The sequence below is a fragment of the Oncorhynchus gorbuscha genome, linkage group LG11 (assembly GCF_021184085.1).
Source record: "Oncorhynchus gorbuscha isolate QuinsamMale2020 ecotype Even-year linkage group LG11, OgorEven_v1.0, whole genome shotgun sequence".
Taxonomy (NCBI): Eukaryota; Metazoa; Chordata; class Actinopteri; order Salmoniformes; family Salmonidae; genus Oncorhynchus; species Oncorhynchus gorbuscha.
The window spans coordinates 28,619,903-28,634,376 of NC_060183.1; the positions used below are offsets into that span (position 1 = coordinate 28,619,903).

The following is a 14,474-nucleotide window of genomic DNA, read 5'->3' on the forward strand; positions in this document are numbered from 1 at the left end:
TCTTTCCAAGTGCTCCATCTGAATTCACCCACCGACGTTCCTCTGCACTGCCACGCACAACTTTTTCTCAGCAGGCACAATTTGATTGGCTGCTGTCCAATTTGATTGGCTGCTGTCAAACTGTAATCCGTTAAATGAAGAGTTGATGCGCTGCACACTTTTTAAAATTGCATAATTTTTTTTATTTGGGAAGGGAAAGGTATCAAGTCAGTTCGTGTCATAAGGCTCAAGTCCAAGTCAAGTCACGAGTCATTGGTGGTAAAGTCAAAGTCGAGTCTGACTTGAGTCCACACCTCTGATTATAAGTGAAAGCTCCTACACCAACCAGTTGTGGGCCGGTTTCCCAGAAACAGATTAATATTAGTCCTGAAGGAAAAAGCATTCTGAATGCATTCTGAATTCTGAATGAATTTCATCAAAATCACTATTGAGTCCAGGACTACGTTTTATCTGTCAAGGAAACTGGCCAAAAATGCTTACTGAAACCTGAGTTACCGAAACCATAATTTCCCATCTTCTCCTAGTGATTGTGGTGATGACCAACGCTGAGGATGCAATCAACCTTTTAATGGAGGCGGAGAGGCAAGACCTAATGGCTGGAGAGTATGTTTTTTTCCTTCTGCAACATTTTGAGGTCAGTGGCAATTTGGTGAGTAAGCCTTTCTTAATTCAAGTTTCAAGTTGTTAATGTCACGTCCGCAAATATAGTGCAATGTCTTTCTTGCAAGCACCAAACCCAACAGTGCATTAATCAAAATCAATGTAGCATTAAAAATAACGTAAGGTAGAACAAAAACTAAGAAGACCACGAGAAAGTAAGAAGCTATATACAGGGTCAGTTCCAACACCATATTTGCAATGTGCATGGAGTGATTGTATAAGGGTAAGGTGACTAGGCATCAGGATATATGATAAACAGAGAAGCAGCAGCATAAATTATGATTGTATGCGAGTGTGTGAGCGTGTGTGTAGAGTCGGTATAAATACGTGTGCATGTTATTATGTGTGTGTGTTGGAGTGTCATTGTGCGTGAGTGTGTAGCTTGATGCCAGAGTTAGGAGTAGCTAAAGTTAGGGTTAATTAAACTATTCTAAGTTGTAGTGTGTCTACAGTGTGCCTATAAAAGGTTAGTTTTGGCTGCTCCAGATCATGTCATCAGAAGAAAAACTCCTGGACCTTGAGGCTGAGGATTTTCTGAAACGTGCACTGTATTATTGTCAATGTTTACACCCTATGTATAGATTTAGGTTCAGCAATCAGAATCTCCTCCCCCAATCCTAAACTTAAAAACGTCTTAGGGCTTAGGCCTCTTTTTTTCTCCACCTCCCTTCCGAACAACGTGCCCGAAGTAAACTGCCTGTTCGTCAAGCCCTGAAGCCAGGAAATGCATATAACTATTACCATTGGAAAGAAAACACTTTTTGAAGTATGTAGCAATGTTAAAATAATGTATATCACAATAGATATGGTAGGAGAAAATCCAAAGAAAAAACAACCAGATTTTTTTGGGGAGAGACCATCCTCTTAGAAAGGCAAGAGAAAGGTCATACTGAAAATCCATATGGCTTCCACGGGGTGTCAGCAGTCTGTGTTCATGGTTTCAGGCTTGTAACTTCAAAAACAAATAACAGTTTAAGTAGAAGGATACAGTCTTGGAAATGTATGTTTGCGCGTACCATGCCTTTCTAATCGACCTGGCCGGGGTATCCTGGAAGGATATTGATCTCATCCCGTCAGTAGAGGGTGCCTGGATATTTAAAAAAAAAGCCTTCCTAACCATCTTAAATAAACATGCCCCATTCAAGAAATTTAGAACCAGGAACAGATATAGCCCTTGGTTCTCCCCAGACCTGACTGCCCTTAACCAACCCAAAAACATCCTATGGCGTTCTGCATTAGCATCGAACAGCCCCCGTGATATGCAGCTGTTCAGGGAAGCTAGAAACCGTTATACACAGGCAGTTAGAAAAGCCAAGGCTAGCTTTTTCAAGCAGAAATTTGCTTCCTGCAACACTAACTCAAAAAAGTTCTGGGACACTGTAAAGTCCATGGAGAATAAGAACACCTCCTCCCAGCTGCCCAATGCACTGAAGATAGGAAACACTGTCACCACTGATAAATCCACCATAATTGAGAATTTCAATAAGCATTTTTTTACGGCTGGCCATGCTTTCCACCTGGCTACTCCTACCCCGGTCAACAGCACTGCACCCCCAACAGCAACTCGCCCAAGCCTTCCCCATTTCTCCTTCTCCCAAATCCATTCAGCTGATGTTCTGAAAGAGCTGAAAAATCTGGACCTCTACAAATCAGCCGGGCTAGACAATCTGGACCCTTTCTTTCTAAAATTATCTGCCGAAATTGTTGCCACCCCTATTACTAGCCTGTTCAACCTCTCTTTCGTGTCGTCTGAGATTCCCAAAGATTGGAAAGCAGCTGCGGTCATCCCCCTCTTCAAAGGGGGGGACACTCTTTACCCAAACTGCTACAGACCTATATCTATCCTACCATGCCTTTCTAAGGTCTTCGAAAGCCAAGTCAACAAACAGATTACCGACCTTTTCGAATCTCACCATACCTTCTCTGCTATGCAATCTGGTTTCAGAGCTGGTCATGGGTGCACCTCAGCCACGCTCAAGGTCCTAAATGATATCTTAACCGGCATCGATAAGAAACATTACTGTGCAGCCGTATTCATTGATCTGGCCAAGGCTTTCGACTCTGTCAATCACCACATCCTCATCACCACATCCTCATCAGCAGACTTGACAGCCTTGGTTTCTGCATTTTTGATAACCACTCGAGTGTTGCTTTATCAGTATGCTTAGGGTCATTGTCTTGCTGGAAGTTGAACCTCCATCGCAGTCTCAAATCTCTGGAAAACTGAAACAGGTTTCCTTCAAGAATTTCCCTGTATTTAGCGCCATCCATCATTCCTTCAACTCTGACCGGTTTCCCAGTCCCTGCCGATGGCCCAGTCCCTGGCCAAAAAGCTAAATTTCAGTCTCATCTGACCAGAGTACATTCTTCTATATGTTTGGTGAGTCAATCACATGCCTTTTGGCGAACACCAAACGTGTTTGCCTATTTTTCTTCTGTAAGCAATGGCTTATTTCTGGCCACTCTTCCACAAAGCTCAGCTCTGTGGAGTGTACGGCTTAAAGTCGTCCTATGGACAGATACTCCAATTTCCGCTGTGGAGCTTTTCAGCTCCTTCAGGGTTATCTGTGGTCTCTTTGTTGCCTCTCTGATTAATGCCCTCCTTGCCTGGTCTGTGAGTTTTGGTGCGCGGCCCCCTCTATGCAGGTTTGTTGTGGTGCCATATTCTTAAAAAAATAATAATAATGGATTTAATGGTGCTCTGTGGGATGCTAGCTGTGGGATGCTAGCTAGATAACATGTATTGTGTAAATGTAAAGACAGTTCACAGAATTGTAAATTTAAACAAATGTAGACTATTGATTAATTGCTCAATTTAGCTAACATTAGATAGCTAATCCAGAGATTCTTACCTCTCATCCAGATCATCATGGCCCTGGTGAGTGATGTGAAGCTTGAGACAGGCATGTGTAGTTCTGTATGATAGCCACATTAGCAGCTAATTAGCTATTTGTTTTGGGGGATAAATATATTGATAAAAGTCAACTTGTCCGAAAGAGATTTACACAGTTATCAAAATGTCACACCAGGGTGAGTCTACACAAAACACAGCCCTTATTTGAAGTGTTTGAATGAATGGTGGAAAAACGATTGGAATCATTTCCGATCATTATTTTAACAAATAACAGATTAAAGCAAACATGTTGTTATGAGAGCACATATTATGTCGGTCTGCTCTGGTGGAATAGAACAGCATCTTTATCTCTCACTGAATTATTGATTCCTGCCATGTCAAAACACGTCATTTAAAAAATATATGTTTTATTTTATTTAGCCCTTTTTCTCCCCCAATTTTGTGATATCCAATTGGTAGTTACAGTCTTGTCCCATCGCTGCAACTCCCGTACGGACTCCCGAAAACACTGCCGAGCCACACTTCTTCTTGACACAGACGCACTAATGTGTGGGAGGAAACACTATAGAACTGGCGACAGTGTGAGTGTGCATGCACCTGGCCCGACTGCTGCGTCAGTCGGGAGGCCCGTCAAAACACAAGTTTGTCCTTGTAACTGTCACGCCCTGACCATAGTTATCTTTGTTTTCTTTGTTATTTTGGTTTGGTCAGGGTGTGACAATGGGTGTTTTGTTGTGTTTTGTCCTGTCTAGGGTTTTTGTTTGTTTATGGGGTTGATTTCTAGTCTAGGTGTTTTGTATGTCTATGGTTGCCTAGATTGGTTCTCAATTAGAGGCAGCTGTTTATCGTTGTCTTTGATTGGTTACCATATTTAGGCAGCCATATTCCTTGGGTAATTCGTGGGTGATTGTCAATGTTTAGTTACCTGTGTAGGCACTATTATAGCTTCACGTTCATTTTGTTGTTTTTGTAAGTTTGTTTAAGTTTCTTCGTTTCATTAAAGATGTATTCTCATCACGCTGTGCCTTTGTCTCATCGCTATAACGAATGTGACAGTAACCAGCTAGAAAAACCTAGCACTTCTCCCCTTTTTTCATATAATAGGTGAAGTGCATTCTAAATGCAATCAATGTTTTAAATATTAAACACTGTTAAATATCGAGGTTATGATCGATGATAGCACTATAAACTTACCAAAAATATGGAAGCAACATGCAGCGATTTCAAAGATTTTACTGAGTTACAGTTCATAGAAGGAAATCATTCAATTTTAATAAATTCATTAGGCCCTAATCTATGGATTTCACATGACTGGGAAGGGGCGAAGCCAGGTGGGCCTGGGAGGGCATTGGCCAATCCAGAATGAGTTTTTCCCCACAAAAGAGCTTTATTACAGACAGAAATACTCCTCAAATGAGAAATGCTCACTAAGAGGGATGTAAACACATTTGTGCAAAAACATAGAGAAAACAAATATATATATACAGTTGAAGTCAGAAATTTAGATACACATAGGTTGGAGTAATTAAAACTCGTTTTTCAACCACTCCACACATTTCTTGTTAACAAACTATAGTTTTGGCAAGTCTGTTAGGACATCTACTTTGTGCATGACACAAGTAATTTTCCCAACAATTGTTGACAGAAAGATTATTTCACTTATAATTCACTGTATCACAATTCCAGTGGGCCAGAAGTTCACATACACTAAGTTGACTGGGCCTTTAAATAGCATGGAAAATTCCAGAAAATGATGTCATGGCTTTAGAAGCTTCTGATTGGTTAATTGATGTCATTTGAGTCAATTGGAGGTGTACCTGTGGATGTATTTCAAGACCAACCTTCAAACTCAGTGACTCTTTGCTTGACATCATGGGAAAATCAAAAGAAATCAGCCAAGACCTCAGGAAAAAAAATGTAGACACCCACAGTACATCCTTGGGAGCAATTTCCAAACGCCTGAAAGTACCACGTTCATCTGTACAAACAATAGTACGCAAGTATAAACACCATGGGACCATGCAGCCGTCATACCTCTCAGGATGGAGACGCGTTCTGTCTCCTAGAGATGAATGTACTTTGGTGCAAAAAGTGCAAATCAATCCCAGAACAACAGCGAAAGACCTTGTGAAGATTCTGGAGGAAACAGGTACAAAAGTATCTATATCCACAGTAAAAACGAGTCCTATATCGACATATCCTGAAAGGCCGCTCAGCAAGGAAGAAGCCACTGCTCCACAACCGCCATAAAAAAGCCATACTAAGATTTGCAACTGCACATGGGGACAAAGATCGTACTTTTTGGAGAAATGTCCTCTGGTCTGATGACTCAAAAATAGAACTGTTTAGCCTTAATGACCATTGTTATGTTTGGAGGAAAAAGGGGAGACTTGCAAGCTGAAGAACACCATCCCAAACATGAAGCACGGGGGTGGCAGCCTCATGTTGTTGGGGTGCTTTGCTGCAGGAGTGACTGGTGCACTTCACAAAATAGATGGCATCATGAGGATGGGAAAATGGTGTGGATATATAGAAGAAACATCTCAAGACATCAGTCAGGAAGTTAAAGCTTGGTTGCAAATGGGTCTTCCAAATGGACAATGACCCCAAGCATATTTCCAAAGATGTGGCAAAATGGCTTAAGGACAACAAAGTCAATGTATTGGAGTGGCCATCACAATACCCTGATCTCAGTCCTATAGAACATTTGTGGGCAGAACTGAAAAAGGTGTGTGTGAGCAAGGAGGCCTACAAACCTGACTCAGTTACACCAGCTCTGTCAGGAGGAATGGAACCAAATTCACCCAAATTATTGTGGGAAGCTTATGGAAGGGTACCTGAAACGTTTCATCTGAGTTAAACAATATACAGGCAATACTACCAAATACTAATTTATTGTGGGAAGCTTATGGAAGGGTACCTGAAACGTTTCATCCGAGTTAAACAATATACAGGCAATACTACCAAATACTAATTTAGTGTATGTAAACTTCTGACCCACTGGGAATGTGATGAAAGCAATAAAAGCTGAAATAGATAATTCTCTCTACTATTATTCTGACATTTCACATTCTTAAAATAAAGTGGTGATCCTAACTTTTTACTAGGATTTAATGTCAGGAATTGTGAAAAACTGAGTTTAAATGTATTTGGCTAAGGTGTATGTAAACTTCCCGACTTCAACTGTATGTGTCGTTTGGTGTACGTCTCATACCGATAACCAGCTAAGTACTGGCTTTACTTTACTAAATTTTGAGAGTTAAGATAAACAAGAGCAGAGGAGAGGGGAACAATGTTTTACACTGGAATGCAGCCATAAAAATGAATCTTTGTCCACCACTTTTGGTTTGAACAGGACAACCTGTGGAAATATGCCATGACCAACAGGAAAGACCTGGCGACCATGAGGGCCTTCGACATGGCCTTTGTCATTGGTCAGAAGTCCAACGAGGGTTACGACTACTACGACTTCTTTGAGCAAGTCTATGAGAGGCTGAAGACGCACCCTTTTCACAGCAAACTTACATCACAAAAAGAGGTGAGAGAAAAGAGGTTCTAATGTTACCAGTTTTTTTGCATAATCCATCATAATGGGTGCATTCGAGCGAATCACTTTTGTCAAATCGTCTTTCAACGTGTATTGCATTATGAAGCGTTGGTGTCAGTTGGGTATGGCAGTCTTAATACCCTAGCTCAAGACCAATAATGTTAAAGTAGGCTACAAAACAGTAGACTAAAATCATTCCAATCCCAAATCAAATGTAAAGGCTGTTTTAGAGTTTTATTTGGCTGGCTTTAGGACCATGCGAAACATCGCTCGGAGAGAAACCTCCAGCCTGACCTCCTTTCTCTCAAGGTAAGAAGGCAGAGAGCAGAGACAGTGACACAGTTTGCTTTGCCACTCAGCCGTTTAGCTAATGCACTGATTGCTTTGAATTTGATGTCGGCATTTGAAACATTCACGGACAAATATATAAAAATAGTTGAAAAGATAATAACACGAGGAATAAATACACAATGAGTAACGATAACTTGGCTATATACACGGGGTATCAGTACAGAGTCGATGCAGCAGTATGAGGTAATTGAGGTAGGTATGTACATATAGGTGGGGGCAAAGTGACTAGGCAACAGGATAGATAATGAGCAGTAACAGCAGTGTATGTGATGAGTCAAATGGGGTCAATGCAGATTGTCCGGATAGCTATTAGGTTAACTATTTAGCAGTTATTTATTTAGAAGTTATTTAGCAGTTAACTATTTACAGTGCATTCGAAAACTATTCAGACCCCTTAACTTTATGCACACTTTTATTACATTACAGCCTTATTCTAAAATGTATAGCATTCCCCCCCCCAATCTACACACAATACCCCATAATGACAAAGCAAAAACAGGTTTGCAGAAAATTTTGCAAATTGATTTAAACAAAATACAAAACTGAAATATCACATTTACATAGGTATTCAGACCCATTACTCAGTATTTTGTTGAAGCACCTTTGGAAGCGATTACAGCCTCAAGTCTTCTTGGGTATGACGCTACAAGCTTGGCACACCTGTATTTGGAGAGTTTCTCCCATTCCTCTCTGCAGATCCGCTCAAGCTTTGTCAGGTTCGATGGGGAGCGTCGCAGCATAGCTATTTTCAGGTTTCTCCAGAATTGTTCAATCGGGTTCAAGTCCGAGCTCTGGCTGGGTCACTCAATGATATTCAGAGATTTGTCCCGAAGCCACTTCTGCGTTGTCTTGGCTTAGTGCTTAGGTTCGTTGTTGGAAGGTGAACCTTCGCCCTAGTCTGATGTCCTGAGTGCTCTGGAGCAGGTTTTCATCAAGGATCTCTCTGTACTTTGTTCCGTTCATCTTTCCCTCGATCTTGACTAGTCTCCCAGTCCCTGCTGCTGAAAAAACATCCCCACAACATGATGCTGCCACCACCATGCTTCACTTTAGGAATGGTGCCAGGTTTCCTCCAGACGTGGCACTTGGCATTCAGGCCAAAGAGTCCAATCTTGGTTTCATCAGACCAGAGAATCTTGTTTCCCATGGTCTGAGAGTCCTTTAGGTGCCTTTTGGCAAACTCCAAGCAGGCTGTCATGTGCCTTTTAGTGAGCAGTGGCTTCTCTCTGGCCACTCTACCATATAGGCCTGATTGGTGGAGTCTTACAGATACGGTTATAATTCTGGAAGGTTCTCTCATCTCCACAGAGGAGCTCTTGAACTCTGTCAGAGTGACCATCGGGTTCTTAGTCACCTCCCTGACCAAGGCCCTTCTCCCCCGATTTCTCAGTTTGGCCTGGAGGCCAGCTCTAGGAAGAGTCTTGATGGTTCCAAACTTCTTCCATTAAGAATGATGGAGGCCACTGTGTTCTTGGGGCTTTCAATGCTGTAGAAATGTTTTGGTACCCTTCCCCTGATCTGTGCCTCGACACAATCCTGTCTCAGAGCTCAACATACAATTCCTTTGTTCTCATGGCTTGGTTTTTGCTCTGACATGCACTGTCAACTGTGGAACCTTATATAGGCAGGTGTGAGCCTGTCTAAATCATGTCCAATCAATTGAATGTACATCAGGTGGTACTTCATATCCTTTGATCACATGACGTTTGTAAAGTTCATGAAGTTGACATTTTTTGGGGACCATTTTTATCCCCATAATAGTGGCATCAGTTCAGCTCAGCTATGGCAAAGTGGGGTGCGTGGGGGTTGGAAGTTGAAGCTCATTTACTGCGTTTTTACACACCTGAGCTAAATTTCAAGTCTCATGAATACTTATGTAAATAAGGTATTTCTGTTTTTTACATTTTTAATACATTTGCAAAAAAATTTGCTTTGTCATTATGGAGTATTGTGTGTACATTGATGAGGACATTTTTAAAAATCCCTTTTAGAATAAGGCTGTAACATAAGAAATTGTGGAAAAAGTCAAGGGGTCTGAATACTTTCCGAATGCACTGTATCATTGGATCAGTACCACTGGAAAGGTTTTTGGGGGCACTAATTTCCTGCTCTAGGCCAGATGGACGTCATATTGTACAATTTGTTTCTCTCCCTTTCGTAAGTCTAGATTAGATGGTTACCTTCAAGATGAGGTAACTTCCAGTCATATAAAATATATCCAGTTTCCAGTCATATAAAATATAGTAGAATTGCATGAAATTTAATTTATAAAAGGCCTACTCTGTCATTAAGCGCTCAGGCATGCATTGTTCAGAACAGTCTGTTTTGCTAACAATGATTGAGTTATATTATTAGCCTAAATTATGACTATGCAATCTACTCATCACATTAGGAATAGTAGCTTATATTACATTAGTTTGCAAGTGCGATGATAGACGCACGCAATCCTTTATTATAAAGGTGAAATTTCATGGTGAAAACAGCTTTAAACTGACGCACCGCTTATGGATGTCTGTCAGGATTTGGCCAGGGTTGTTCCGGTTTTTGGTCACTAGATGCCCCCATTGTGCCTTTTGACCTTTTGTTTTCCCTTCATCCCCATTATTATTTGCACCTGTGCCTTGTTTCCCCTGATTGTATGTAAACCCTTTGTTTTCCTCTGTTCTTTGCTCTGTGTTTGTATGTGAGCACCCAGCCCTAGTACTCTGAGAACTCTTGTTGATCCCGGTGGACTCTCTTGTGGAATTCTGTTTTTTGTTCTTTTTTGTTTTTTGAGTATCTTTTGAGGCTTTTTGTGCTTTACCTTCCACCTTGTGGATTTACCTTTTTTGTCTTGGAGGATTACCTTAGTTCTTGTGGAATTCCTTTTGAGGTTGTGGAGTTACATGTTTTCCTGAAGAACTTCACTTTTTACTTCATTAAATACACCGTCTCAAGTACTGCTGTGTCTGCCTCATCTTCTGGGTTCTGCCGACTATTCGTGGCTCAGTTGGTTAAGTGACTGTTTCACACTCCGGAGACCCGGGTTCGTAACCGGGTCCTGACAGATGTCAGCATTTGAAGTCGCCCTTGTTGTGACTTGCATGTATTAGGCATCTATTTCACATTGCACTGCATGCACCGTTCAAAAGTAAATGAGTCAATTTATGATGAGGTTCAGTAGTTGTTAACATTGTATATGCCCTTCCAAATATATTTAAACCTTTTATTTTTGCTGGGGTCAGAGGCTGGGGTCAATTTTTTTCTTTTTTTCCTGTTCTCCAAATAGCATTTTAGAGTTTTTAAATGGTGTAAAAATGCAGTAAATGAGCTTCAACTTCCAACCCCCACTTTGCCATAGCTGAGCTGAACTGATGCCACTGTTATGGGGATAAAAATGGTCCCAAACTTTACAAAATGTGATCAAAGGTTATGAAGGTTTGATTACAGTCGACTGCAACTTTCTACAGTTGCTCTTCACAAACTTCATCCCGCAGCCATCACCTGCATTGTGGCAGGCTCTATTGTAAACCAATCATTAGAGTTTTTGTTTGACTCACGGGAACATGACAGAAGACATGACTGGAACAGGAACCAACTTTGCCAAGATTTATAGCAGGCTACAGTGGATATTCAAATGAAAGTGATATTTTTGTCTCTCACTAATTGATTGTACAATGTACACACACATATATTTCAGTTTGTGAGTGTGTGATATGGGGTTAACATTTTATTTAAACATTATAAAGAACAACTTTGATAAACAATGGAAACACTGCCATGTTAATCTGAGCCTTGCTGTTGGAAAACCACATTAGTGTCTGACTTCACTCCTCGACTTTCTTCGACAGTCAGTTGCATTAGTGTTACCACTCAAAAGCACCTAATATCTTTAAGGTAACACTTTACTTGATGAGTACCTACGTAAGGACTTCCTAACACATTCATACCTCATACATATCACATACATGAGCATTTTAACAATATTCATTAGCAGTTTTTCAACTTAAGTTGATATTTCGTTAAACATTGCATCACATCTCTCAACTAGTAAATTAGGACAGCTGAAGACGGTTTTTTACTAAAAACCTTTCAGATCAACATTACATTCACATGTGTGGTAAGATCACTTTAGAACAGTCTCAACTTTGATGCCCAAAACCATGCCTGCATTAACCCCTTGTAGCTTGGCAGAAAGTAACTCTGTATTGTATTGTATGTATTGCTTATGAATGGGTTGTGAATGCTTTATGAAGTCCCTTCAAGCAAGTCTTACCCTTTCCATTGAGATCGAGTAAAAGCATGAGATTCTGCTATGGGTGATGATGTGTTCCAGGTTAGCCCTTACTCTGCCTACTTGCACGATGCAGTCCTGCTTTACGCCATGGCACTGAAGGAAGTCCTCAAAGATGGCAAAGACCCCCATGACGGCAGGGAACTGCTCCAGAGACTGAAGAACAAGAACAACATCCACTTCTATGGTAGCTTCAATTCAGCTTCTATTCATTCATGGCTAGACAGAAAAAACTCCAGCACATTTATGTCTAGACTCTGGAATGTTCATTGTCTCTGTCAAATAAATTAAACCTATTACAATGCAGTGACATTCAGACATCCAAGCCCTGAGCAGCTGTCGACACTCAGTCTATGGGAAAGCATGATAATGGTGGCCAGGTAGCCTAGCAGTTAAGCTTGTTGTACCAGTACCAGAAAGATTGCAGGTTTGAATCCCTAAGCTGACAAGGGAATACATCTTTCTATGTGCCCCTGATGTAACGGCGGGGGTCGGAAGGGGGTCGGACCAAAAATATACAAAACAACAAACGGAACGTGAAAACCTATACAGCCTGTCTGGTGAACACTAACACGGAGACAGGAACAATCACCCATGAAATACACAGTGAAACCCCGGCTACCTAAATATGGTTCCCAATCAGAGACAACGAGCATCACCTGACTCTGATTGAGAACCGCCTCAGGCAGCCAAACCTATGCTACACCCCTACTCAGCCGCAATCCCAATGCCTACAAACCCCAATACGAAATACAACAAAAATAAACCCATGTCACACCCTGGCCTGACCAAATATATAACGAATACATAAAATACTATGATCAAGGCGTGACAGAACCCCCCCCCCCCTAAGGTGCGGACTCCCGGACGCACCTCAAAACCATAGGGAGGGTCTGGGTGGGCGTCTGTCCAATGGTGGCGGCTCCGGCTCGGGACGTGGACCCCACTCCATTAATGTCATAGTTCCTCCCCTTCGCGTCCTGGGATAATCCACCCTCGCCGCCGAACATGGCCTAATAGTGCTCACCCAGAACCCCACTGGACTGAGGGGCAGCTCGTGACTGAGGGGCAGCTCGTGACTTGAGGGGCAGCTCGTGACTGAGGGGCAGCTCGGGACTGAGGGGCAGCTCGGGACTGAGGGGAAGCCCGGGACTGAGGGGAAGCCCGGGACTGAGGGGAAGCCCGGGACTGAGGGGAAGCCCGGGACTGAGGAGAAGCCCAGTACTGAGAGGAAGCTCAGGCAGGTAGTTGGCTCCGGTAGATCCTGGCTGGCTGGCGGATCTGGAAGATTCTGGTTGACTGGAAGAGTCTGGTTGACTGGCAGATCTGGAAGATCATGGCTGACGGGCGGATCTAGCTGCTCCATGCAGACTGGCGGCTTTGTGCAGACTGACAGCTCTGGCTGCTCCATGTAGATTGGCTGCTCCATGCAGACTGACAGCTCTGGCTGCTCCATGCAGACTGACAGCTCTGGCTGCTCCATGCAGGCTAACAGCTCTGGCTGCTCCATGCAGACTGGCAGCTCTGGCTACTCCATGCAGGCTGACAGCTCTGGCTGCTCCATGCAGGCTGACAGCTCTGGCTGCTCCATGCAGGCTGACAGCTCTGGCTGCTCCATGCAGGCTGGCAGCTCTGGCTGCTCTATGCAGACTGGCAGCTCTGGCTGCTCTATGCAGACTGGCAGCTCTGGCAGCTCTGGCTGCTCCATGCAGTCTGGCAGCTCAGGCTGCTCCGAACAGGCAGGAGGCTCCGGCAGCGCTGTAGAGGAGGAAGGCTCTGGAAGCGCTGAACAGGCGGGAGACTCCGACAGCGCAGGAGGGAAGGAAGGCTCTGGCTGTGCTGAACAGGCGAGGCACACTGAAGGCCTGGTGCGTGGTGCTAGAACTGGTGGTACTGGATCGAGGACACGCACAGGAAGCCTGGTGCGGGGAGCTGCTACTGGAGGACTGGTGTGTGGAGGTGGCTCTGGATGGACTGGACCGTGAAGGTGTACTGGAGAGCCTGAGAGCAGGACTGGCACAGGACGTGCAAGGCTAGGTAGGTACACAGGAGGCCTAGTGCGTGAGGCTGGCACATTTTTCACCAGCCGACTAACACGCACCTCAGGACGAGTATGGAGCGCTGACCCAGGTGCCATCAAATCCCCGACACGCTTCGTCGGACGAATCTTGTACCTAAAGCACCAAGCTAGCAACTCCCTCATTACTCTCCACTCCACTTTCCCCATTAACTTCACAGTCTCTGCTTCGCTCACCTCTAACACCGGCTCTGGTTCTGGTCTCCTCCTTGGCTCCTCACGATAAACAAGGAGAGTTGGCTCAGGTCTATCTCCTGACTCTGCCACTCTCCCTCTGAGCCCCCGCCCAATACATTTTTGGGGCTGACTCACGGGCTTTCTTCTGCGCCTTCGTGATTGTCTCTCCAACTCCATTCTCCTATAGCCCTCTTCGCACTGCTCCAGCAAATCCCAGGCGGGCTCCGGCACTCTCTCTGGGTCGACCGCCCACCTGTCTATTTCTTCCCACGTCGTATAGTCCCGATATTGTAGCTCCTGCTGCCTCTGTTGTTTCTCCTCATACCAGCGTCTCTCAGCTCTTGCCACCCCCAGTTCTTCTTTGGGGCGGCGATATTCTCCCGGCTGATCCCAGCGTCCTTCTCCGAACAATTCATCCTCCTTTCGCTGCTCCTGCTGTCGCTGCCTGTAACCACGCCGCTCGGTCCGTGTGTGGTGAGTGATTCTGTAACAGCGTTCGTTCGTCGAAAGAGAGTCGGACCAAAATGCAGCGTAG

General features: G+C 43.6%; 1 protein-coding gene across 1 annotated transcript in view; it reads left to right on the plus strand.

Annotated features, from left to right (window-relative positions):
- gucy2g (guanylate cyclase 2g) overlaps positions 1-14,474 on the plus strand; it is an 88,008-nt gene that overhangs the window by 38,489 nt on the left and 35,045 nt on the right. The window contains exons 5-7 of the mRNA XM_046367957.1: positions 525-634; positions 6,870-7,052; positions 11,728-11,872. Of these exons, the coding sequence (XP_046223913.1) occupies positions 525-634; positions 6,870-7,052; positions 11,728-11,872 (438 nt within the window). The remainder of the gene's footprint in view (positions 1-524; positions 635-6,869; positions 7,053-11,727; positions 11,873-14,474) is intronic.